Below are 27,225 nucleotides of genomic sequence, written 5' to 3'. Positions count from 1 at the left end.
TTAGAAAAATAAATATTGGATGTGTGTTGGCTCCTGCATGCCTCAGAGCTCCTAAATTCAAAACGTTAACACTCACCCCTTCCATAGGTGCAATGAGCAAATCATAAAGTGCCCTGAGAGGAGGCTTCCCCATGTTGCTGGCGCGATGAGGCACAGAAGAACAGCCATCTTTGGCAGGTGACATGGTGTTGCTGAACAGGCTGGTCATGCTCTGGCAACTCCTATCAAAGCACAACATGTCAGACTGTACATTACAATACAATACAAAGCATATTGATTTATATAGCACTTTAATAACAGCAGAAGCTGTAACAAAGCACTTAAAATGGACAATTATCATATACAAGAAATAAAGACCAATGATCTTAAAGGACAACCGACATCACTTTTTTGTTTCCTAACTGACATCAGAAAAATGTTTAATAGCATCTAAAATACCCAAAACACGCAGTATGATGTTTTTGTCAAATGCAAAACACCAATAAAAATGACTTAAAGTGTGCTGAAACTGCAAAAAATTGAAACAGGAAGTGGCCGGTTTCAGAAGGTCCCGCCCCCTTGTTCGTGGTGTCACACCAAGACGTCTTGCCTTGCTCGAGAATCAAAAAAATGGCTTCAGATTCGGAGAACATGCTTTCTTGTTACTCATCCAGTTAAGAATATGATTAAAATAGTTCTGAAGAGGAAAGCATACATGTTTGCAATCGATTAAAGAATTTATTCCGCAGTGACGTGCAGTCAGTGGAGGCAGGGGAGGCAGTGCCTCACCTGTCATCATGAAAAGCTGTCATGGAAATATCAAATGAAAAAATAAATTAAACAGTTATATGTATTTAGTGATTTGTACTTTAAAGTTCTTGTCCATTTAACTTCACCGTTTTAGGATTTTTTTATAAATCGCTGAATTTTCACATTTACCGTTCAAATACTAAGTAGAGACGAGCAGTGAGGCACCAGCCGGCTGATCCTCACTATGGATTGCGCAATCACTATGCTTACTGTGCTGGCTTGCTCTGCAGTGAGACCGCATTGCTGTCCTTCTGCATATCGCTATTAAAGCGTTCAAACACGTTTAGTATATGAACTAAATTTCTACAGTTTAGCTGGTGTATATAATGTAGAGTCATTGTACATTATAAACACTGTACTCCAGTGTTTATTTTGTTTTATTTTTTTATCAAAACGCTGTGCGTAGGTGAGGCACACAGTTCTCCCGCCTCATGACAGGCAGGGGGCGCTTGTGATTCCCGAGATACTTCTTACTCCACGTCTGCAGAATAATAGAATTAGAGACAGAAAGCTACAGTAAACAGTTAGCAAGTAAAGTACAACCCTGCAGTCATTTGTTCGTGTTGCTTGGCCTCACTTTCAGAATGGAGGATTACATATCTAAATTGAAAGAATTTTCTAAACTGGACTTTCAATCGAAGCAGGAGGTAATAATTAAAGGAAGACCAACACCGGAGCTAAAAGGTTTGCTTCAGACAACGGGACACAATAATCGCTCTTTTCAGGCGGACTGGTACACACGAAAAGGCTGGCTGTGTGGATGTCCAGCAAGAAACCGCCTTTTCTGCTTTTCCTGCCTTCTGTTCTCAACTTGTGACAATGTCTGGACTCAAATGGGATATTGTGACCTGAAAATTTTACAACGGAGCCTCATCAAAAATGAGCGAAGACTCAACATCAGCATCCACAATGCTAAGGTAAAGGAGAACCGGGAGATTTTAAAAGATCTCATCAATGCCACCTGCTTCCTTGCCAAACAACAGCTGGCATTTCGTGGAAATGATGAAAGTAAGGGCTCTGCTCATCGTGGCAACTATGTTGAACTATTACATGCTTTCGCTCAGAAAGATCAGAATCAGAATCAGAATCAGAATCAGAATCAGAATCATCTTTATTGCCAATTATGTAGAACACACAAGGAATTTGTTTCCGGTAGAACACGCTGCACTAGTATCGTTCCATTTTGGCTACCGTTGAAAGAGTTCAAAGAGTTAATGGCTTGGGGGAAGAAGCTGTTTAAATGTCTGCTGGATTTGGTGCGCAGGCTAGCGAGTCATTTTGGGACATCCACTATATTTTCTAGCCTGTGAAACAGAATACAGAACGATTTAATTGAAGCAGTTGGTGATGTCATTAGAAATGACATTAAAAAGGAGATTGGTGCAGCCCCATTTGTTGCTGGAGAAGTAGACGAGATTGTCATTCTCAGCACTGAAAACATACAGTCGGAACAGGACTGATCAAGGACGACTTTCTTCACTGGCAGTGATCTCCGTTGAGACAGAGAGACTTTTAAAACTGAAGAAAGATAAGGAAGGCTTCTACAAAGAAGTTGTCGATGCCTTTCTTCAGAAAGAGCGGCGCATGGACTAAAGGTAACACGATAAAAACGTTTTTTTTTAATTATTTTTTTCTATGCTACAGTTTGTATATATAAAAATACGTTAACTGTTGCCAATCAAATGGTGAATAAACTACTCTATAGAGTTCATATGTTTGTAAATCTGACTATGATGACGTTAAAGAGTTTGATGTTTCTCTTTATTTGTAAGTAGGTTCGTTGTCAGGTCTCCCAGCCAGGTGACGCGCAGAGCTTGATCGCGGCGTGGAGTCGAGCAAGTCGTGCCGTGATGTCCGTCCGACGCCCGGCTAACGCCGGGCGTGAGTCCGAGATGAGTCTGATATGATTCTGCCCCGTGGTTCGCCCCATCTCTCTGTCCCGCGACAGCTCCTTTTATACCATTTTCAAGCGTGTGCTATGCGTCAGGGTGATACGCACATCAAGGAGATCAAGGAATTGAAAGACATGAAAGTGTTGAAAGACGCACTTCAAAATCATACACTCGTGTGACGCAACAATGTCAGTGCCTCACCAGCCATGAACCTCACCGCACGTCACTGTTATTCCGTGTCATTTTGAGGCAATAGGGGGGAGGGGGGATGTCACACCCAAAATAGGCAGAAGACAAAGCTCCGTGTGTAATAATAATGGCTCAATGGGCTCAAAAGGTTTGTCACAACACACAAGGATTCACCATTGTGTTATTTATGTGTTTTCCTTCTAATTTTTTGTGACGTTGTGACGTGACGTGAGGACTCGTCATAACTCAAAAACAAGACTTCCGGAATATTCAGCGCGAATCTTAAAACGTAAAATATAGCTATATGCGGTGGAATCTTTGTAAAATACGCTCAGTGGAAGTCATTTGATGCGATTTTACAAATTATGAGCACAACTTGTCCGGAGACGTCGGTTGTCCTTTACGTAACGTAATTACCTAAAATTGAATCACTAGGTGACCTTGTTCTTTTAATTGTAACTATATTAAGACAAAATATGCTGAAGCTGTGAAATTTTCTTTTAAGTGTAAACTGATAATGGTGATGGAATGACAATGAAGCAAATCTAAGTCTATCCTGCATTAAGTCAACTGAACTAAATAGGGCATTAACATTATGAATGAATCAATTTGAGCAAATATTTAATATACAATAAAAATAGCTGACAGATTATGACAAAGCTGCACAAAGAACAATAAAACTATTAATATCTTACATTTGCATTATTTCATATTTTATTCAGTTGTCGTGTCTTCCTCACTGACGGCAAGGATATGCATCAGCTCCATTTGCTGTGTCGAGATATTGCTCTACAAGACACACACGTGATTCCACTGCATTTTATGCGGATTTTAGTGTTCTTACTTGTCAAGCGTTGTCACGCAACGTGTCAACACGCTGAAAATATATTCGAATCCACAAGGTGGTAGGATTGAGCTTTGGTAGTCGGCAATAGTGTCAATATTCCACTCGAGGTGATTTCTTTTGAGGATGAGTAGACTCTCCTCACATTTGTCCATTTAAAATAGTATCCAAAAAGCAGACAGCATTGCTCCACCAGTGACTTCTGTGACTAATTAGATTAATTTCACAGAAGATGTGTTTTACTTTCGCCCCCTGTGTCATCAAGAAAACTCAACACACCGGGAACTTGTTAATGATGGCCATAGGGGGGAAAAGCCTTTGGTGCAGCAGGTTTTATTGTCACACTTGTCACGAGCCTCCATCTGCTCTTTCTTCCACGGTCAGCCAAAAACCATCTAGTCAGCCGTTTTGGGGGCCTGTGGCCACGAGTTTCCCAAAGGCATCACTCACTCGCTCACTCACCTGCTCACTAAGCCACTCCCTTGCTCCCCCCTTCCCTCTTTCCCTCCACCCCCCATCCCTACACTCCCTCCATCCCTGCCTCCCTCCCTTCCTCACTCACTCACTCACTCACTCACTCACTCACTCACTCACTCACTCACTCACTCACTCACTCACTCACTCACTCACTCACTCACTCACTCACTCACTCACTCACTCACTCACTCACTCACTCTCAACCCCTTGCACTCTCCCTCGCTCACACTTTCAGCCCTGGGCAAAAGGCTCGATGGAAAGTAAACAATCATTTGTTAGGCTGGCAGGACGGATGAATGAGAGGAGGAACGGGATAATATGAGACAAGGTGTGTATCAAGTGTGATGGGAACGAAGAAAAAAGAAAATGCATGCTGAGGATGTTTTTTTCATAATGGTGCTTAATTTTGGCAAAAACCATATCATAAAAATAAACTAGCACACAATGTAAGTATGTGTAACAACACAAATAAAAAAAAAAACATCTGAATCCCATTATTAATTTTTAGTATTTATTTATTTATTTATTTATTTATTTATTCTGAAGCCATTCTTTTGTGTTATTGTTTGATTATTTTTTTGCATGATTAATTTCTCACATCATAGTCCAGTGAGCAAGCACAATTCCGGACTCAATTTGACAATACACATTCCTGTTTGATTTGATGAAGAGCTCATCAGGATATTAAATGGTCTCTTTACATATTTAAGACATGGTCTATTAAGTGCCCATAATAAAAACAAAAACATTATATAATAATCAACTAACTCTTTTGGGGAGAAGGACGCTTTTTCCATCCTCCAAAACAATGCATGTAAAGAATAAGTTGCAAAGGTATTTACATTTGATTGCCTCCCACTATAATAAATTACAGCGGAACCTCGGTTTTCGAACGACTCGCAGTTCGAACAAATCGGAGTCCGAACAAAATATTCGAGAAATTCTTTTCATAGTTCGAACACCAATCGGTGTTCGAACGCCGGTACGACGCGTGAGTGTGTACGTGAGGGTAGGGTGCTGAGCGGCGTACGGGTGTATCGCTCTCTCCGTGACCAACTGTTGTCGCTTGCGGACATGCTGCGTTTTGCTCTAGCGTTTAATATAGGTGTACAAAGACTTTTAGCCCCTAATCATGCCTCCAAAGAAAGTAAGTGCTGCTACAAGTGAAAAAAGAAAAGTAGTGCGTACAACTATTGCATTTAAGAAAGAAATAATCACAAAATATGAAGGAGGTGTGCGAGTGTCTGATCTGGCTAGGGAATACAGCATGGCGAAATCTACGATCAGTATGATATTAAAGAATAAGGAGGCTGTGAAATCTAGAGATGTGGCTGTGGGAGTGAGAGCAAGTGTCATTGGATAGATATTTTAAGAGAAAAGAACATCCTGTATCCGAGTCATCCGTAGCTGTCACGTTCCGAGCGAGAGTGACGGCAGCTGACTCGTCGGAACGTAGTGGAATGTTTGGGATCCCAAAGCAGGCGGCAGAGACGTACTAACCAAGCAGGATGTTTATTCACAAATAAAAGAAAACACAGCGAGTAAGAAGGCAGGGGGTGATCCGACCCGCTTACTACGCCAAAAAGCAAATGGCACGCGAGGGTGCAAAATTACGCAATCCCGGAAGATTAAATAAATTTACGGGACGCAGGGAAAATACCTCGGACCGGATACACTCGCGCATCGAAGGAAGAGTCCAGGTACGGTGGCGAGGTGAGTCAATCATCTGGCATTGGCGAGGTGATCGCGAACCGTATAAATGCCCTGTGTCTGTGATTAGAGAATTGACAGCAGGTGGCGGGCGGCCGGAACAGGCAGCCCCGCCCCCCACTGTCAACTCGCACGTGACAGGAGCAAAGAGATTTGAACGTGTGAGCACCCCTCAGACAGAAGAGCTCCCCGAAGTTTTTTTATGGAAGTCACGGTATAGTACGAAGCACGAAACAGGCTTCTGATTGGCTGCCTCCTTCCAAACAATAAATTTCCTTCCTCTGTCCACCTGCGCCTTCTGCTGACCACCACAAAGGTAAAAAATCCTATTCATAATTATTTTCTTTCCGAATGTACAATTAGCCTGGGTTACATTTATGTTTATGTTATTTGTGTCTTTGCCATTTTGCTTAACATTTTCTGAGATATACATTGCTTTTAATGTGTTGGTCAGCATTTTAATGTGCAATTTCCTGCATAAAATAATGTATAAAATACTGTACTAAAAGGGTAAACATTCAGGGTATTGGAACTGATTAAAACAATTAACATTATTTGTAATGGGAAAAATGGTTTCGGTGTTCGAACAAATAGGTTTTCGAACAGGGTTCTGGAACGGATTATGGTCGAGAACCGAGGTACTACTGTATAAACCTTTCTCTGAATTATGGGTTCGTGTAGTCTGTCGAAGTTCTTCACTCCAAACAAAATGAGTGCACCTGCAGTTCATTATGACCCGTAGAAGGGGTCTTTGTCTTTTGCTGAGAACAATATTAGGCTGCAGAGCACAAACATCTTCATATCCACTGGCTTTTTTGAATCACCCAAGAATGAGTGGATTATTACTGGGAGCCCATTAAAGGGGCTTAATGAGCACCAAGACTCAATTAAAGATGGAATTATCCTCGCATCAAAGAAAAGCTCAATAGAGGACAGGGACAAGGAAATCTGATCCAGTCAGACACACATTCACTCATGTCCATAATCTGTAAGCGAGTCAGCACCAGTGAGAATAAATGCCTTACTGAGTATCGCTAAAACAATGGTTTGAGCAAACTACTATACAGTGAACACAGTGGAGTCGACACATTCAAAAATGTGTGCCAAAATACAGAGAGGGCAGTTAAATATGTAGACATACTGGTGTCAATATCTGGCATGCACAGTATACGCACGCACGCACGTACACACACATGCACTCACACACATACACACACACACATGCGCACACACACGCACACACACGCACACGCATATACACACACACATATACACACACACACACACACACACACACACACACACACACACACACACACACACACACACACACACACACACACACACACACACACACACACACACACACACACACACACACACACACACACACACACACACACACACACACATGAACGGACCCCCAACCATTCAGAACAGACAGATGATGGAAGCTTTAGAGCAGGGGTCGGGAACCTATGGCTCGCGAGCCATATATGGCTCTTTTGATGATTGCATATGGCTCGCCGATAAATATTACATATTATAATACATATTGTCATTTTTTTCGTCGTTCATTTCCCGTTGGGGCTGCAGTTGGCGGAAAGCACCATTTTGATTGGAGGACACTGACCTAGAATGGCAGAAAGCGCCATGTTGATTGGATGATAGTGGCCGTCATGTTGAAACAGGTAAACGCCCAACTAGTGCACTTCAGCGTGAAAGCACCAGAGCATTAGAGGAGAGAAAATGTTTTGATTCTAATTTGCAATGAAACAATACCATCGATGAAACAGTCGAATGTCAGTGACATTTTAACAAGCCCCATGTTAACGTAGTAGATTGCAGATAGCAAGTGTGGAAGCTTATGAGCCGTGTGCAGGCTAGCTAGCAGTAACTTCTCCTCTGGACCGGCAAATTGAATTTCATTCCGATCGTTTTCCTGGATTTTTACCAAACACGAGGAACGGAAAACGTTCCATGTTAAGGGTGAGTACTATCACAAAGTTATTTTAAATAATACATTCTGATATTTTGTTGAAAAGTGGCCGCGCGTGTGCGTGTGTGTGTGCGCGCGCACGCAAGCGTTTGTATGTGCGCGCATTTCTAAATATTTTACTTTTATGGCTCTCTTAGACAAAAAGGTTCCCGACCCCTGCTCTCGAGGCTTGGCTCTTCTCAGTCTATTTAATGAAGGGACATGCTGGCTCCGCATAGACTGAACAAATAAGAAATAACTCCTTTCACAAATCAACCAGTGAATCTGGAACTAAAGCAGCATTCCTTTTTTCTTTACCTGGTTGAAATCTGCTGCCATTCCATCGACAGTATTCTCAATGGCACATATAAAGATATTTTTTCAACATTCTCCTACCTGTTGAAAAGATTGTTTCTGGACACCATGCGCAAGAAGCCTGTAGGATCAGTGACAGAGTTAAGCTTGTTGTTTAATTCTTCAAATTGTTGGTCCAATAAATCTCCGGCTTCACTCTCAGTTTCGCTGCTTGAGCATCCCCTTAAAAAAAAAAGAGAGAGAGAGAGAGAGAGAGAGAGGGAGGGAGAGAGAGAGAGAGAGAGAGAGAGAGAGAGAGAGAGAGAGAGAGAGAGAGAGAGACATGAAACAGTCGCTGTGACTGCAGTTTTGGCAAAGAATTATACATCCGCGAAGTAGACAGGATCAAGACCTCTCCATTATTCCCCAGTGGATCTTCTTCTTTTCCTTTCGGCTTTTCCTTTCAAGGGGTCGCCACAGCGAATCAGTAACCTCCATCTTCAGAGGTATGATACGCATGTTTGTTTTGGCCCAGCTTTTACGTCGGATGCCCTTCCTGACACAACCCTCTGTATTTATCCGGGCTTGGGACCGGCACAAGAAGACTTATGTCCCTTTGTGGATATTAAAAAAATCCAATTTACTCAAAATCTGCACAGTTCACCCCATACATACAGGAGATGGCCTAAATTCACTTGGCCTGGGGCAAAAACCCTGGCGGAATGTAATCCGTTCATTACTATGCTGATAATGTTGATCCAGTCAGTGAGTCAACCATCCCACCCGCTATCTCGTCATTAATTATGGCCATCTGAAAAAAAATTATCCCCGTGTGATGACTGTATCTTAGAATAATTATAATATGACATGATATTTACCCACCTGAGTTGCTTCTATAGTGAAAGCAGATACCACCTACATACATTTAGAGTCATAAATCAGTTTTATTGGTTTTGGTTTTTACAAACATGATAATACCAGGATTTGTTTGACACTGTTCACACAATAGTGCTTGAACAACATAGCATATCACTTTATTTTTTAGCATTGTGGAGCATTTGTCTAAAATGTAGACAATATTTAGACAAAATATTGTGAACTATCTGGAAAAATATAACATCAATATTAGAAATTGCTTGCAGTATTCTGCAAAGCAGACTCACCACTGCAAGATACAAGCACAATAATTAAGAAATTATTTCCTTTCTGACGGTGTCAATCAAAATAATCCATCGATCCATGCATCCATTATCTGAACCTTTTCACATTTACATACATTCCTGTACATATAGAAACATACATATACATATAGATTTATATAGTACCTTAACAACAGCTGAAGCTGTAACAAAGCGCTAACATGGACAAAAGGTTGAAGGGAAAAACATTGCCAGAGGTCTGACCAGCGCTTTATCGGCACTCCCGCAAGAAAAAAACAAAACCCGAACAAATTGTTGAATGCAACATTACTGTGTAAATTAATTCCCACATGCTCTGATCATGACTATTCAAACACTTAGTGAAGGGAGACCTTGATTATATCCTTTTTCATTTATAACCACAAGGCGTACAGTATTCCTGAGTTTGAAGTTCTTACTAGTGCATTACTGTCAATGTTTTTGTTTCGATCCTGGAGCCTATCCCATGCAGCTGTCTCACAGTAAGCCCTAGTGATGGATCCATCAACACTGATGCGTCGACGCACGAGCTCACAGAGCAATCACACATTTCCCACAACTCAATGGAGGAAATCCTTGTGCTGAATTGTTTTTATGTTACATTTTTGTGTGACAACATCTGTCAATTACCGGTACCTTAAAATAAGCTCACCTGCTGTAATATGATTCAACTCCAAGGGCCTCTCGTGCACTGGCAATGTGCTGCTCCAACGATGAGGCACTGACCACGCCTCCACCATTGCCACCTCCCTCCTGGAAGTCAGATCCTACGTCTGATATGCCTTCACCCAAGTAGACCTCATGGAATTTCAGAATGCCTATGGAGACACAGTAAACAGATTGTTCTAATATATTGATATGCCTTTTTTTGATACTTGACCTATGTACAGTTTTTTCTGAAACCTTTTTGCATTTACAGTATACACCTCAGTCTTCTGACATTGTTTATTATCCTTAGAATATCTTGTTTTTAGCATTTCACCCCCCACCCCATCCCCTTTCAAATTGCTGCTGTGGACTGCAAATTTCCCCATTGTGGGACGATTAAAAACTTTCTGATTCTGATTCTTCCTGAATCGGCTCCTGTATTTTGTTCTTTTATTTCTTTCTTTCATAACTTTGCTCCTGCGAATTGGGAATTTCTCCTTTCTGAGACAAATAAAGGTCTGCTTATCTTATCTCATTGGCAACAAACCAAATTTGCAATTAGCAGAAGCTGTGGTTGCCAACATTTTTCTTGTGAACCTCCTTTGTTTGATCTGAAACTTGTGTACCCCGATTGCTCCACTGCAACCGGTACTTGCAATGAAAACAAGAAAGCAACATGCTTCGGCATGTTGACATTTAGACAACTGTTTTGATTTGTGATTGAGTTGAGATTTGCAGAGACCACTCAAAGACAAATGAATGGTTTAAGAGAGCTACTCCAAACTCAACCACAACTACTACTACGACTAATATATAATAATAATAATAATAATAATAATAATAATAATAATAATAATAATAATAAGAAGAAGAAGAAGAAGAAGAAGAAGAAGAAGAAGAAGAAGAAGAAGAAGAAGAAGAAGAAGAAGAAGAAGAAGAAGAAGAAGAAATTGCATTTGGCAATTTGCATACTCGGCAAGGCAGCCAATCAGAAGCCTGTTTCGTGCTTCGTACGTGACTGAAAAGTGTACTTGAGAATTTTGAAAGCCGCTTAGAAAGAGGAGGGCACGTGGCTTGTAGCGGTTTGTTTGTAGCTTTTGGTTTATTGAATAAAACGCACGTTTGATTTGAAAATAATTGTTTTTCTTTTTTTTTTGAAGAGGTTGCTGGCCAACCGGGCCGAGACATTTTGAAAGTTGTATGCCCAACGTAAAAGTTGGATGCCCTGGGCCCCCGGGCAGATGTTATTTCAAACACTGCTGTAAATTCAATGCTCAGCCCTCAAATATATTTCTTCTCAAGAAACCAAGAAAAATGGAATCTGCAGCAAATATGTGCAATAGGGCATCTGCAGAGGTCAATGAATAAAACACATTCCATTCAATAAAATATGAGTGTAAACTGTCTTTGCCATCTGGTCGACAGTGTGACAGTTTGTCCTGTATTTTGAGAAGTAATGTAGAATGGATGCAGTTTCTGTTTGTAAGTTTTTTTTTGTGTGTCAATAACGGTCTTTCATCTCGCATGACACTAGCACCCTTTCATTTACATGTCCATTCAGACAAGGACAATGTAATTTACAGCGGTATTACAATGTTTGTAGCCCTTTTTTTGTGAGTGCAGCCCCTTCAGACAATGCCATGTTTTTGTTCCAGCTGGTTACTAGGGAATGCCAGTAAATGAACAGACAGTAGATTAACGAGCAAGTGGTTCCCTATTAACTTGGGACAATATAATGTGCTTTGATGATCTCTGTTGTCCCTGAACCATAACATTGTTAATATGAATGAAGGAAACACATTCATTCGTATCAATAATGCTATGGTTGAAAATTCTTCAGGTTGCCTCTAGATGGATTTGATCAAATGTTAAAGCTTGGTGGAATGGGACTCGGGTCATGGCTTTTATTTCCCCCCTTTTGAGGAAAAAAAAACAACCAGGGTGAGGAAAAAAAAAACAACCAAGAGATGAATATAGATTAAATGTGTTTAGCTTTTGTCAGGTGGGAAGGTATTGCCAGTGTTGTTTGGCTCTGTCGCTAACAATTAGCATGGTGCACAGGCAGACGCCCCGAGGGTTGGGGAGGCTAATCCCAACAGTGAAGTGGCAGGTGGTGCTGTAGCATGGTGTGAAAATTGGCCTCCTTGAACCCGCTGCTCAAAATAATACTAGAAAGTTTGAAAGGGCAAATAAACCAATTGATTCCTAACTTGAGTGTCTTTTGGTCCAACTGATTTCTTGGGCATGATGAACGCATCTCATCTGAGATTGAATATGATCAAACAAATAAATTGATAATTGCCAGGATCAATGCAAATATAAACCAGCTTCCAAATGTGGCCTTTCACCCTTTCATGCACCCTGCAATCTGATAACAAGATAAGTCGTCTACTTGATTAACCGCTGTCCCTCAAAGCGTTAAAAAATAAAGATATGATAGACGTTGAATAACCATACTGCAAAGCCAAGTCAGTTCTTACCTGCTCCCGGGGCGAGTAGCCAACTGTACAGGTAACCAGCGGCCATGGAAAAATAAAGTACCAACGCCCTCTGGCTGTTGACAGTGTCCAAAATGTGTTCCACTGTTACTGGGGTGTAGGGATCGGTGTCCTGTTGACCCGTCTGCCTTTCTACCAAAAGGTCAGCGAAAGCTCGTGTACGTCCTCGCTCTGCCACCGCCAGAGCCTCATCATGGTGGCCTGTCGTAAGCAGACATTGGTACTCAGGAAAAAAAAACATTGAAAAAATGGTAGTCTTAAATTACTGAAAGCAATTGGAAGTTCAGAGGAAACATACCTAGGCTCACAAGGACCCTTTGGAGAGCCTGGTAGCAAGAGGTTTGGAGGTCGAACAGGGAAAGCTTGTAGTCTGTGCTGTGTTGTGCTTCATGTCTGATCGTCTCGAATAGTGCAGATGCCCGGTAAAGCTGAAACAATGATAGCAATAATTCAAATTCCATTGCACGAGTTATCTAATCCCATTCACGAAAATTGGTTTTCAGTTACTGAGTGTGTTTTCACATTGGGTAATTTACCCATCTTTTGATCAAGTTTCAGGGCTCATAGCTTATCCACAGTAAAAGGCATGGACACCCTGGGTCCATTTTAAAGTGTACAAATATGAGCACGCTAAAATGATGATCATCATTTAGAAAGATAGTAACACTGCAGAGGGGTACAAAGATCATTTTATCCTAATTGTTTGCTAGTTCCTAATTCGGACACTTTCAGAACTGCCAAGCTGCCGGAGGAATCATGGCATTTGGGAGCAATAAGTTACTGTCAACCATATTGTGTTAGCAAAAATGTGAACTGGTTAAAAAGGATGTTATTCCACTAGGTGGTAGCATCATACTTAGTGAATCTGGCATGCTCTCCAGCTTTCTAAAACAAGCCACTTGAATTTGTTGATGAATTGCCATGGAACTAAAGTGAGCATCCCCACAGCTCTGATTTGTATTGACGAGAAAGAGGGCAAACTATTATCTCTTCATTTTAGGTGAGCAGGATCCACACACTGCTTGGTTACTAGATTAATTTATTTAGTGTCAACTGTTGTATTGAGATGAGCAGAGAGATTATGGAAAGGCATTATGCTGGGGACTATTACACCAAACAAAAGCTAGCTCGGAGTGCCGATTTATTGAAGCCTTTATTGATTTCCTATTCCTGCGTCAATGGTCATGCTGGATGATGACTGAGAGAGCTACAGAACCACTCTCTGGGAGTCCCAATGGACACAAAGGCTAAAAAAAAACCTCTTCTCACACTGCTTGATCACAGTCACACAAGACAAACAGCTGCAGTAAATAAAAGGTTGCGGCTCAAGGTGAAATCATTTGTATCAACAGTGTTTTAATTTGAGAGAGAGAGAGAGAGAGAGAGAGAGAGAGAGAGAGAGAGAGAGAGAGAGAGAGAGAGAGAGAGAGAGAGAGAGAGAGAGGGAGAGAGACAGAGAGAGGAGGGAGAGAGCGATACTTTTCTTCGCACATATGCAAAGAACGTGGCTCATCTGGAATATTCCAAGGTCACGCTGCAGCAGAGTCTGTCAGATGGAGTGGAGGGTAGAGATCAGTTGAGAATCTATTCACTTGCTGCATTAGTGTTAGGAGAAGCTTGGAGTCCCTTGGTGATTGTGCTGATATGGCTCTGAGCCTATGGCTGCAATACTTGTTCTATTTGTAGGATTTTGCAGAACCCCCTTTAAAAGTGAAACTCATTTCTCAAAGCATCTTGCCGACAAATTCCTGCCAAATGTATTGTGTCGATGGTGAACTATCGGGCTGTGGTCCAGACAACAAGACCCAAAATGTCTACTTCAACGTGGCTATTTTGGACATGTAATCTAAGTGTCAGTAGCATACGGAATCAACAATGCAAATTTGACACACGCCCTTCTTGTCATTTCTATAAACGACCTCTTGCCCCTGGAAATATTCTGCTCTGTCAAATTACATCAACGTTAAGCAAAATGTCAAATCTGCAGAAATCACAGCTTAATGATTTTCATTGCTCATCTAACACAGAGATGTTAGGTGGTTGTCAGAGTTATATTCTTGAACTGATTAAAATGATGATGGGTTAGTCCAGATGTCACAGTGAACAGCAACTCCACACCAATGATTTTACAGAGAGAAAGGATGAATAATGTGGGGTAAAGTGCTTTCATTTTGAATCATCCAACTTTTTGGCGACATTTTCCTTGCTGCTGCAAACGGCAAAATTGATTACATACAATAACTTTCAGCAATATCCTTTTTAAGGCCAATACAAAGCAATTCCAAACGACTCAGAATGACTCAGAATTCAAATATATAACTGAGCAAAGGCACGTTACTGGTCCCACTCTCTAGAATGACCTGCCACTGAACATTCCGCAAGCCCCTTCACTGCCCATCTATAAAACCAGCCTCAAAACTCACTTGTACTCTGGCATTTGATCTTAGTTTTACTCCCTGGTGCTTTCTTCTATATTTGTGACTACTTTATTTTCTGTATATGATCGTTGTCCATGTTAAACGCTTTGTTACAACTTTAGCTCTTGTTAAAGCGCTATATAAATCAATATGTATTGTGTAGTGTTGTATTGTATACACTGTATATAAAAATGCATATTCATGGTCGAATATATTTGCTTCAGAAATACAAGGGTAGGTTCAAATGAAACCTGATATCTTCAAAAATGTATCTTCACATTCAGATGTGAATTCCTGGAAATAATGCAATCAATGATGCATCTTGTTTCAGATTTATCTTTTGATTTCATACGCAACCATTTTCAGTCAATCGTAAATATAATGGAATTGGCATTCACATTACTACTTCTGTAAAAGGAAACACAAGTTAAAGTAATAATTTTAGGGGGGAGCATAATGGCATACATTTGTTTTTTTTTTGTATGAGATTCTTGGTGGAAAAACGTGACACATACCCACAATCACAAACAAATTGGTTTGCTCAAGATGACAGTTTGACCAATCATGTTTCACCTGCTTGTTGGATGAGTAAATTTAAAACACTGTATCGATCAGGCTATACATGTAATAAAATGCCACTTTTCAACTGTGTTGCCAGGATAATATATGCTTTAGTTTAAAATAGTCCTCAATGAATTCTGAATGAATCAAAAACATGATTCCGCATTTCGCTAAAAAATGTGAAAATAGTCACATTGCAGGATGTAAAACACATCTCGGGATACATAGATCGGAATATTTTTATATATTAATGGAATAATGTTTGCACAAAACAGATTTTGAAGATGAAAGCGGCTCAACCACATCCTTGAAGCCACTTACGGAGGGAAAAAAACAATAAAATAGAACTGTAGTATGTGGACAGACTACAGCAAGAGATGTTAAGTGTATATTACATGCAGGTGATTTGTGGGTTTAACAGTGGAGTGTGTGCCTGATGCACGTATGTGGGCCGCGATTGCCCATCTCTCGAGTCACAGAGGGACCAGCAGCAAACAACAGCAGTGTGGCCACACTAGTAATTTATTGTTTAATATTCCTAATAATCTTGATGTATATGACAGGCATACAATTTAAGCGTTCTCTCTGTGATTATGTAATTAATGGCAGCTCTTTGTTTTGCTACATAAACATTGATACAGTTTTAGGGTCCAAAGTGCTTCCTTGAAATGGTACTCTGATGAGCAGAGTCTAAGGCACTTGTGGTGGATAAGGGGGTTATGGTTCAGATTCGGGTTAATTGAAGGAATAACCATTCGTGAAATCACCTGATGTTGGGCTTCCTCCAGATTCCCACTGGCCCAAAGAGACAGCCCCAGGCGATGGCGGATCTTTGCCTCCTCTTCACGCCGAGCTAACTGCTCGGCAAGCCGCAAGCCTGCCAGAGAGGGAAGGAAGCGTGAGAGGACACGCGTCAGAGGAGGCAGGTAAAAATTATTCCGAACAGGCGTGCTCGTTCGAGAGAACAGATGTAAGCATGGCGTGGCGCTGATGTTCAACGTGTGAATAGGTGGAAATATCTGGCCTTGATTCTAAGCTGCAACTCACAGTGGGACAACAATGTTCAAAGGCACACATTCACAGAGGAAGGCTGGCTGGCAATCAATACAGAGGATCAACTGACTCACCAAATATAAACACACATCTAATGCTTGGTTTCATGATCACATCAACGAATGTTTACAAACCATCAATATCTAACAATGGACTCTGGGCAAAGTACACAATATACCATTTTACAGTTGGTGTTCCTGAATCATAATGTTCAATTTTGATTAAAAAAAAGCAGATACGATTAATTACCCTATGAAGAAACATTAACCATTTGACACTATCTATATCCATCCCAGTACCGTCGAGTGAACGGCATGGAAATCCTCAGAATTTACTACTATCATGAATAGCAATCAAATAATTACAATAGTGCAACTCAAGCAAAACTTGTAATTATGGAAGCTGTGGGGCACAAATTTTGTCCATTAATTACTTATAATACCTTGTATCTCATCCATCCATCCGGTATCCGTACCGCTTATTCCTCATCAGGGTCGCAAGGGGCGCTGGAGCCTATCCCAGCCGTCTTCGGGCACTAGGCGGGGGACACTCTGAATTGGTTTCCAGCCAATCGCAGGGCACACAAAGACAAACGACAGTCACTCTCACACTCACACCTAGGGACAATTCGGAGTGTTCAATCTGCCTGCCATGCATGTTTTTGGAATGTGGGAGGAAACCAGAGGACTGTATTCGGTCTCAAATGAAAAAAATAATAATCAGTGCCCATTTTGTTCTCTTTTATAAGGGCCTGCTTATCGTAAAGCGGTACTATATGTACTTTGTGATGTTCTATTAGACCGCAAGAGCTCTTGAAGGTGACTGCCATTCGCGTACATGTAAATAAAAGGAGTGTGTGTGTGCAGCGTGAAAGGTACCTATGCGTAATAACTAGCTATGGCAGATCACCTGCAAGCCTGCAGTTTGCCTTTCGTTTCCTGTAGCTTAAGCAGTGATGTGTTTGTCACATCGTTGCATGTGTCTTTAGCCTGCCTGCTGGGTTCCGCCCAATTACTGAGGAGAAAATGCTGTCACACAGAGAAACATTTCGCCAAGTGGAAGGAGGTTTGTTGGCCACACAGTACACAAAGGTGTTAAATGCATGGCACACAGTCAGCCTATTGCAATAAGCTATTGCTTTTTGGGAAGTCACATCAATACACTTATAAGTGTATTATTTCCGCTTGCTGATGTGATGGCATAGTCTAGACATAGTTTTGGTCATAACTGGCAAAAAATGGGCCAAGTCAGAATCATAATGTGTTTTCCCGTAAATACTGGAAAACTGACAGTGGCCAGAGAAGATAAGCCAAGAACAGACAGCCTGGCACAAAACTGTTCCACAAACCTCACCAACAAAGCACGTACACAGCCATGAAGCGTGTAGACTTCATGGCTCCTCTACGGCCATGCTAGCCGGCAGCCTTTGAAGCCCAATTTAGTCCACCAACAATCGTCCACCCTGACCTGCCTTATCTTTCCACACAACCTGGACCGCCCTCTTCTATGCATCAGATGTGCTCTTCCTTCCTTCTACTGCCACGTCTCATTTTCTCATCTTTTTCCTTTATATCTGTTTCATCTCGACTGGGGCAGCAGTGCTCACAGGGCCTCGGCACTGTTTAGGGCTCATTAAGTGCTGGAACAACAGAAAGGAAACTGATCTAAATTGTCCTCTTCATTCTCTGACACTCTCACCCCTCATTCATCCCAGCTCTAACGCTGATCCTTTCATCTGCCTACACACACACACACACACACACACACACACACACACACACACACACACACACACACACACACACACACGCAAACACACACACGCGCAAGCTCACGCACTCACACACACTCGCGCACACACACACGCGCACACACACACATGCACACACACATGAGCACGCACACGCACACACACACACACACACACACACACACACACACACGCAAACACACACACACGCGCAAGCTCACGCACTCACACACACTCGCGCACACACACGTGTGCACACGCACACACACATGCACACACACACAGACACACACACATACACACAGAGCACGTGCTGTGATAGTTATTTTATTATCAAGCCCGAATGTCAAGCAACTGTTTTCCTTATTCTCCATTTGACAGGCAAAGAATATGTGAATCATGACTCATGCTCAGCTCCGATTTGACTCTCTGCCCGCCTGACATCTTTCTTTTCTCTTACTCCCAGTCCCTCTCTTGCCTACCAAACACTCTTGTTCCCTCTGTTCCCCTTCTCTGTATCACTCAGCGTCTGTTACTGTCACCAAGCAAGCCTTCGGTGCGCCCCGCAGGCACCCAACGACCACACACATCCACCTTTCAAACCAGATTTTCGGTGCAAATATCGTTTCCAAATGCATGTGAAATGTCCATGGAATTTCATGCTTGTACCAAAAACGTTTGTGGTACATACAATAACCTGTGGGAGTAGCATTATTTTGTAGAATCTTGGTCACCAATCTTTTTGCCATCAGGGACTAGTTCATGACAAAATAGAATCCGATGACCAATTCAGTGTGTACTCTGCCTCCTGCCTGAAGACAGCTGGGAGATCTCTGGCGCAAGGATCAGCATTGTGGATCATGAATCGATGGAGTGAAGAGAAGATGGGCATTAGAAGGTTCAGGAGCATTCTTTTGTTTGTTTTTCAATTTATGTGTGCAGCCCAGTATCAAACTAGTGCTTGGGGACAGTACTGTAGTTTGAATCGATAAACTTCAGTTTTAAATGTAAAAGCACTATTCCAGCATTGTACATGCAGTAAACAATTACGTGGCAGCTCTGGCTATTATTTGGTTGAACATATGCGCCAGCTGCTCTACGTCTACAGTGTGGTTTGATTATGTGTTGTTCTGGAAAGATTGACTCATACCAGATATGTCATTGACGTTATTCTGCATCAGTTGCTGAGTCACTGTATAAAAGCACAGACTGTTGTCTTGAATGGATATGGTGTACAAGATGGAGGCAGCCCAAAGCTGAACATTTTCTTGTTTCTGTTGTTGTCTGTTGTTTCAATTCACTGGTGACTGGTTCAAGGTGTCCTCCACATACCGCACAAAGGCGGCTGAGATAGGCCACAGCACACCCTCATGACACTTGTGAGGATAAAGCGGATGAGAAAATGGATGGATGGATGGATGATAATTTGGGGGAAACCAACAAGTACACTGTAGCGCAGAACTTGAAACTAGCATTACTAATATGTAAACACACATACACACAAACTAGATTATGTGGTCATGGTGGATTTCCCAGAAATAATTGGCTTTTTGTTTGTTTCCACAGCCAAACTGATGAACAAGGACTGCATTGGCATTGCATCAGGAGGACATAGTGGAGATTGAATGGGCTGTTGCTTTTGTTTTCATTACATTTCAAAAAGCAGGGTCTCAGAGGGGCAATGGGGTTACTAAGACCCAGATAATACAAATAATACCGATTTCTGGCAGCCAGAGGAAATGTCGTATGGTTTCCTTGCATTCACTCCCTGCAGGGTGAGGTATGACTTGCTCCACATAGGGGCTGCTATCTCTTGGATTCAAACAGGGCTTGGCCCATAAAACGGTGGGTGTGCAAGAGGTCTTTTAGTAGTCATGTGCAAAGCTAGAGAAGTGGATATTTAGCGCGTATAAATGGGGTACGACAACCAACTGACTGAGATAATCCATTTTTGAAAGGTTTTCTTTTCATTATAACCTGACTGGGTTTTCTCCGGGTCCTCCGGTTTCCTCCCACACACAAAAAACATCAAGGCAGGCAGATTGACCACTCCAAATTGTCCCTAGGTGTGAGTGTGAGATTGACTGTTGTTCGTCAGGGTATCCCCCGCGTCGTGCCCGAAGACAGCTGAGATAGGCTCAGGCACCCCCCGCGACCCTAATGAGGAATAAGCGGTACGGAAAATGGATGGATGGATATAACCTGACACGTGAAAAGTGCCACAGTGGGAAAAATATTTTTACCAACTCGGAAAGTAGAGAGGTGGGTGGAACAATCGGCAGTAAATAGAAAAAAAGGCTTTGACACGTATCCACATTGGTTTGCACAGACATAAACACTGGAATACCAACACGACAAGAGAGGCAGGGGCAGATGCATAAAACTCACCTTGAATCCCCCGTGTGCTCATAATCACAAAAGCACAAACACACATATACAGCCACACATCCTAATAAAAATGTAGCAAAGGCTTAGCAGCCAATAGGCTGTGAATTTCATATTCATGAATTCACAAAACTCTAAGCCCATCAGCTCAGGCAACAAAGGCAAAGCTCAGTGATGTTCTTGCTGCCTCACTCACCTTCCTGCAGGTACATGACAGCTTGTGAATAGTTCTGCAGTGCATGGTGTGTTCGCCCCAGGCTGCCATAGGCTAGCGTCTTGGCAGCCAAGTCATTAGTCTGTGCTGCCACACTGAGATGCTGCTCTTGGAACACGACTGCCCTCTCATAGTTTCCCAGATATTCATATGTAAGGCCCAGGTTCCCATAGGCACGAGCCTGGCGCGTGGTGCTTCCAGCTTCCTCCGCGATCTCAAGGTCACTCTGATGGCATCGCAGTGCCGTCTCATATTCTCCCATCGCTTGGTATACGGCTCCTAGACCACAGCTGGCATCGCCCTCCAGTAGTCGATCTTGGGTGTCACGAGCAATGACCAGTTGACGCTCCAGACAAGAGATGGCCTGCTCATAATTGCCTAACTGGCTGTGCAACGCGCCGAGTTCACCATAGGCCTGAGCCTTCACTCCACACTCTCCCAGCTCATGAGCCACCACCAGCCGCTTTTCAAAGCACACCAGTGACTGCTGGAGGTTTCCCATTGCCCTAATGAGAGAAGCACAAAGTGTCAGAGAGAGAGAGGCACGCAAATACAAAAATACTAAAGGGCACATGCACGTGTATACGATAACAATCCAATACACAATAACATAGTATATTATATGAACACATTCAAGTGGTCAAATTTAGTATTATTTAGTAATTTATAGATTATTTTCTTTTTGGGGACACTTGCATAATACAAAAACAATCAGAAGAAATGCCTTATTTGTAAACATGGATATGAAATTAATATTACTGTTCTGTGCCTGTTTTCCCTCTAGATCAGGGGTGTCAAAGTCATTTTTTGCCACGGGCCACATTGTAGTTATGGTTTCCTCTCGAGGGCCGTTATGAATTTGGGGAACCCATTAGAATGTTTAAATCCCTTCAAATATTACATACAGAGAACACAGCAAATTAATGAATAACTCGTTTTCAAATCTGAAGTCAAGAATAATGACTTTTATTGTGGTTGACATCCAAAAATATGACATTTTGGCTCAGATTTTACCAATCATCATGGAATTTAACAAGTTTGATTTGCTTTCGCGGGCCGAAAAAAATGATGTGGCGGGCCGGATTTGGCCCGCGGGCCTTGACACCTGTGCTCTAGATTGTGTTCAGTGTGTGTACACAGATGTGTACTTATCCCCATCTAAACCTTCAGCTGGCTTCCACAGGCTTCAAACATTTACTGTAGCTCTCACAGTTTTGGGGATGTCAGCAATTGTTTAATGCCAGTTCAAAGGGTACGCAAAGGTTTAAGAATTAAAATGCTCAGAGTCAATAATGTCGTGTGATAAGTATTTGACAGAAGACTGGTGGAAGATGAGAGGGCTTGATGAGTGAGGATTTTTAATTCTCTCTGAACTCGCACATTCCTGACACCACCTAGTGTGATTGCAGAGGCGCTGACAATGCACATGACGAAAACAACCTGCCAGGTGAGAAAAAAAAAAACAGCAAGCAGTTTTGCAAATACATTTTCATTGTAGACTCCTTGGTTGTGAGCTTTTGCACATAACAGCAAAAAACACACTTGTCAATTACTTGAAATCACTGAGCTGCGCTCTACGTCTGTGTAAGCTCTCAGTCGTACAGGAGTGGTCCATCGATGAAAATGTTTCTTCAGCCGTCATCTGTACTTCTTTGAAGGTGTCGTACGTTTCGCTTATCATCCAAGAAACTTCGTCAGCAAACTAAAGACTTACTGGTAGTTTAGGCCTTATATATATCCCTACTGTCCAAACATGGCGGTGCCGGACTCTACTATGATAGGTCCCTGCTCTCAGGTTGGGGCGAGCAGAGGACTACTCTCTGCAGCTGCTCCACTGACAGTTCCTGTCGTTCTGACTAACGACTGGCCTGATTGCCCCCCTTCGACCGGTATCACCTCATCAGTATTACTAATCCTATGTTGCCTAAGCAGGCTATTGTATGAACAATCTGTTAAAACTTCTAAATGTGCAGATAACATCAGCACTGGTGATGTTGCTGAGACAGCTGGCATCAAAGCTTTGCTTTTTTAAATTAAGATCCAAACAGTGAGTCCTATAATCCTTCAAAATATTCAATAAATACAATTATCTACAGCAGAAAAAAATAGCAAAAGAAGAAGATAAATATAGCAAAGGTATGTTTTCCCATATCTTTGTTAGTTTTATTCCAGAATATAATTTTGGGTTGCATTTTTCATGATTGCTGAATATATGCAGAACCAAGAAGACCACATGAACAATTTGTTTCAAAACGTCGGATACAAATTGGCTTTGCTTTTAACATCTCGTGTGCGCAACTCATTAAGTCGCACCTACACCTTGCAAATCTTGGGGAAATATAAAACGTTGCCTTTTTCCAGGTCTTGTTCACATCCTGTTGTATGACATTCAAATAATTTATGAACTACCTGTATATGGAATCTTTATTCTCAACATTAAAAAAAACATTTATAACCCATTTTCAATTGAAGCAGACTCACCTGTGTCCATTCCCCAAGCCTCTGTACGCTTTCTCTTGATCTTGCATACGGTTGAGACTCTGAGCTACTGCCAAATACTGGTCGTAGTACTTGATGGCTTCCTCAAAGTCACCGAGAGCCTCATAACAGTCTCCAAGGTTTCCATAGGCCCTGCCCCTGTCCATGATGGCCTCGTTACCACTCAGTTGCTGTAAAGTAGCAAGCTGCTGCTCCAGGTACCCAATAGCTTCCTCCATCACGCCAACATTCATTTTTGTTATGCCCATATTTCCATACACCTGTGCCTCCACAACAGGATCCTTTAACCTCTGCCCCAGTTCCAACTGTTCTTCATAGCTCTTGAAGGCCATGGCGTACTTTCCCAAGGCCATGTAGACTGCTGCCAAGTGACCGTGAGCTTTGCACTCTCCAGACATGTCTCCAAGTTCTTGGTAGACCTCCAGCTCTTGAGTGTGGTAACTCAAAGCCTTATCATACTTATGCACAAGCCTGTACGTGGCCCCAAGGGCAGCGTAGGCGCAAGCCTCCATCCTGCGCTCATTTACCTGAAACCGGCCCCCCAAAAAAGAACATGTGATAACCGTTAAAATTACACCAAAAGCATTTGCTGAATTATTTGACAATTTAAAAAATGTGTCTATTTAATACCTGATGTGCTAAGGCCAACTGCTCCTCATAAAATTGAATGGCTCCAGTCACGTCTTTTTTACAGACAAATATGTCTCCCAAGTTGCCAAGAGCTCTGAAGCGAGCTTGTGAATTATTCAAGGACTGGGCAAGTGACAGAAGGTATCTCTGACACTCCTCTGCCTTAGCAAAATCCCCCAGTGCCTTGAAGGCCAAACCCAGATTACAATATGCCTTGGCTTGACTTAGTTTGTCATGAAGGTCCTTGGCCAAAGCGAGGTCCTGCTCGTAGTATTTGACAGCATCCTGGAAGTTGCCTAAGCAGTAGTGGGCATACCCCAAATTGTGACAAACCTTTCCTTCACTTTCCATGTCTTGGAGGTCAGGGGATAAACGCAAGTACTGCTCATAATAGGGTACGGCCTGAGGGAATTCGCCACGAGAGCAGTAAAAGTTGCCAAGGTTACCCAAGGCCCGTGCCTCGCTCTGAACATCTCGGAGCTCGCGAGCGATGTTGAGATGGTTCTGGTAATGCTGCAAAGCTCGATCGTGGGCTCCCAAAGATTGGTACGCTACAGCCAAATTTCCATGCGTTGATGCCTGCGAAGCCCGGTCATTGACCTCCATGGAGATCTGCAGCTCCTGGCGGTGGTAGCGAACAGCGTGGTCAAAGACTCCAAGGGCATTGTAGGCATTGCCCATGTTTCCATAAGCTCTCCCCTGTGCGGCATAGTCATTGAGCTCTTGAGCAATGGCCAGATGTGTTTTGTGTAGTTTAAGTGCAGCTTCATAGTCTCCTTTCATTTGGTGAATAATTCCTGTGAAGAGATAATATTAAGTTTAAAGACTCCAAAGGGGTAAAATTATAGTAGAGAAAATGCAAGTCCCTTGTAAGCAAGGACAAAATAAGCCATTTAGTTGTAAAATATGCTCTCTGTGCCATCTGGTATTTGCTTCCACTTCAACCTTACTGACAATTATAGCCATTATAAATGCAGTACAATCAAAAGCTTTTGTGACTTTAAAGTATGGTTATTAGCTATTTATTTTGTTTAAATCAACTGCTCCGTCACAGGAGTTACAGATGATTCTGGTGAAGAATAACACAAGACCGGCTGAAGTTGATGAAAAGATAAGGAAACAAGTTTCAATTTCGATAAGTATGAAAATAAGCAATAAATAACCAAGACACTTTTGCCGCATGTATTATATCTGATGAAATATGATGTTATTAAAAGTAATAGCCTTCTGTCGCAAACACATATAACCAAACACATTCACATATTACCCGGGAGATCTACTAGGCACAACCACATTATCACAGGATTGTAAAAACACATTACAGCATATCTAATGAACCTGGGCTCTTCTCTGACTTGTCATCCATTGTCATTGTCAACCAAAATTCAGGGAAAGTACTGTACAGTAAAACAAAGAACTAGTAGGAGTCATACTTTTCAAAGAAAACTCCAAACTCTCCAGGAAAGAGAAGCCTCCTGCTCAACAAATATTTTTGGCCCAGCACATTGCTGTATCAGTACTAGAATCGGCTAAGAGGCTATAAGAGTATGAGGCAGTGCAGCTACTTACTGAATATCAGAGATCAAAATCATTTGGAAACACGGAGGGGGGCGATGGTCTGACATGGTGTGACGGACGATGGAAAGGAGGTCAACAGTTGGTGGTGACAAAAAAAACCCATTGGGATTATCTTGTGTGTTTTCACATTTATTTCATAATAACCCTGACACGTGGATGACCTCATAACATGGTAAACAAAAAAAAAAGTGTTTGATGTTTTGAAATTTGTAATAAAATAGGTAAATATGTTAAAATATGTTTGGGAGTTTGAAATGAATGAAGTTAACAAAAGTATTAACAAAAAGTGTACAATAGTGCAGTTGGCCCAAAGGAAGACTGCATATATTAGTTTAAAAAAAAATTCTACTTGCGCAACAGTCGTATAGATGAGTCAAAATGTGTTCTTTGCCTGCTTGTAGTTACAGAATGACACTGCCTGATCTAAAGTTCATAGTGTGAGATCATATAAAGTACAAAAAATAAATAAATGAATAATGTGTGTGTGTGTGTGTGTGTGTGTGTGTGTGTGTGTGTGTGTGTGTGTGTGTGTGTGCGAGTGTGTGTGTGTGTGTGTGTGTGTGTGTGTGTGCGAGTGTGTGTGTGTGTGTGTGTGTGTGTGTGTGTGTGTCTGCGTGTGTTCTCTTCGTACTCAGACTTTCAATAATACTCTCCCTTTCGCTTTTGAAGCGTGGTAAGATTTCCGATGCAGGCAGCTTTGAGGAAAACTGACCACTGTCAAAGTCACTCCCAAGGTTAGGGTGTCCTCAATGCTGAGTGAATGAACAAAGAATATAATGCCTCCTGATACATTGCCAGCAAAAATGCTGCATGCAACTGGCTCAAAACGAAACTTGCACGTAGCAATGGAGAGTGTGGTTGTGGAGATGGTCAGGGTAGATGCAGGGGGTGCGGCCCCCTGCATGTTAAGAGGATTACAGTAAATAAAATCATACCTCTACCAGACATTGCCCCCACAGCATGTTGTCACAATCAATATGATGTCTTTACAATGTCTGTGTTTTAAAATCATCTTCATAATTGGTAAACCAGCATGTATGAAACATACTTGGCTGTAATACAAAATGGTTCTTTCACATTTTGCACAATTTGCGTAAAAACAGTCAAGAACAAAACACATAATTTCTAATGCCGCCCAATTCATTCTGAGTCCTATCTATACATTCTCCCTAATGCAGAGACAAGCATGGCATTGTGTTGTCACTTTTTATTACACAGATGGTTGTACATTGGGGAAATACAGCAGTGATGACTTTGAGGGATGGTGCTGCATTTTCTCAGAAAATCACTGTGTTTCTTTCAGCAGCTATAAAGGTCGACTGCACTGCAGCCCACATTGTGTTAAGAGGATTTTAAACAATGGTGCTGCTACTTGGTAAGCAATATACTGTATTGGGGAGTGTGTGTGTGTGTGTGTGTGTGCGTGTGGTTGTGTGTGTGTGTGTGTGTGTGTGTGTGTGCGTGTGTGTGTGTGTGTTTATTTGTGCATGTGTGTGTGTTATGTGCGTATGTGTGTGTGTGTGTGTGTGTGTATGTGTGAATGTGGGTGCGTGTGTGAGCGTATGTATGTGTATGTGCGCGCAGAGGGTGCGGTGGGCTGAATGGAACAACAGTGGTACGATTGTGTCATGCCATACGTTT

The 27,225-nt window shown here is 42.0% G+C and overlaps 1 protein-coding gene across 4 annotated transcripts in view; it reads right to left on the bottom strand.

Annotated features, from left to right (window-relative positions):
* The window catches only part of LOC148899462 (tetratricopeptide repeat protein 28-like), a 234,124-nt gene that overhangs the window by 11,830 nt on the left and 195,069 nt on the right, over positions 1-27,225 (bottom strand). For all 4 annotated transcript variants that reach the window (XM_088994706.1, XM_088994707.1, XM_088994708.1 and 1 more), the window contains 9 exons: positions 24,007-24,803; positions 23,359-23,903; positions 20,860-21,383; positions 16,243-16,352; positions 12,796-12,925; positions 12,480-12,698; positions 10,004-10,169; positions 8,276-8,416; positions 77-221 (listed from right to left, as the gene is read on the bottom strand). In XM_088994706.1, the coding sequence (XP_088850832.1) occupies positions 77-221; positions 8,276-8,416; positions 10,004-10,169; positions 12,480-12,698; positions 12,796-12,925; positions 16,243-16,352; positions 20,860-21,383; positions 23,359-23,903; positions 24,007-24,803 (2,777 nt within the window). The remainder of the gene's footprint in view (positions 1-76; positions 222-8,275; positions 8,417-10,003; positions 10,170-12,479; positions 12,699-12,795; positions 12,926-16,242; positions 16,353-20,859; positions 21,384-23,358; positions 23,904-24,006; positions 24,804-27,225) is intronic.

Source organism: Hippocampus bargibanti, linkage group LG04 (assembly GCF_051943395.1).
Source record: "Hippocampus bargibanti isolate YZ-2025 linkage group LG04, ASM5194339v1, whole genome shotgun sequence".
NCBI classification, from domain to species: Eukaryota; Metazoa; Chordata; class Actinopteri; order Syngnathiformes; family Syngnathidae; genus Hippocampus; species Hippocampus bargibanti.
The sequence above is the reverse complement of the archived record's forward strand: the minus strand, read 5'-3'. Positions and strand labels throughout refer to the sequence as shown.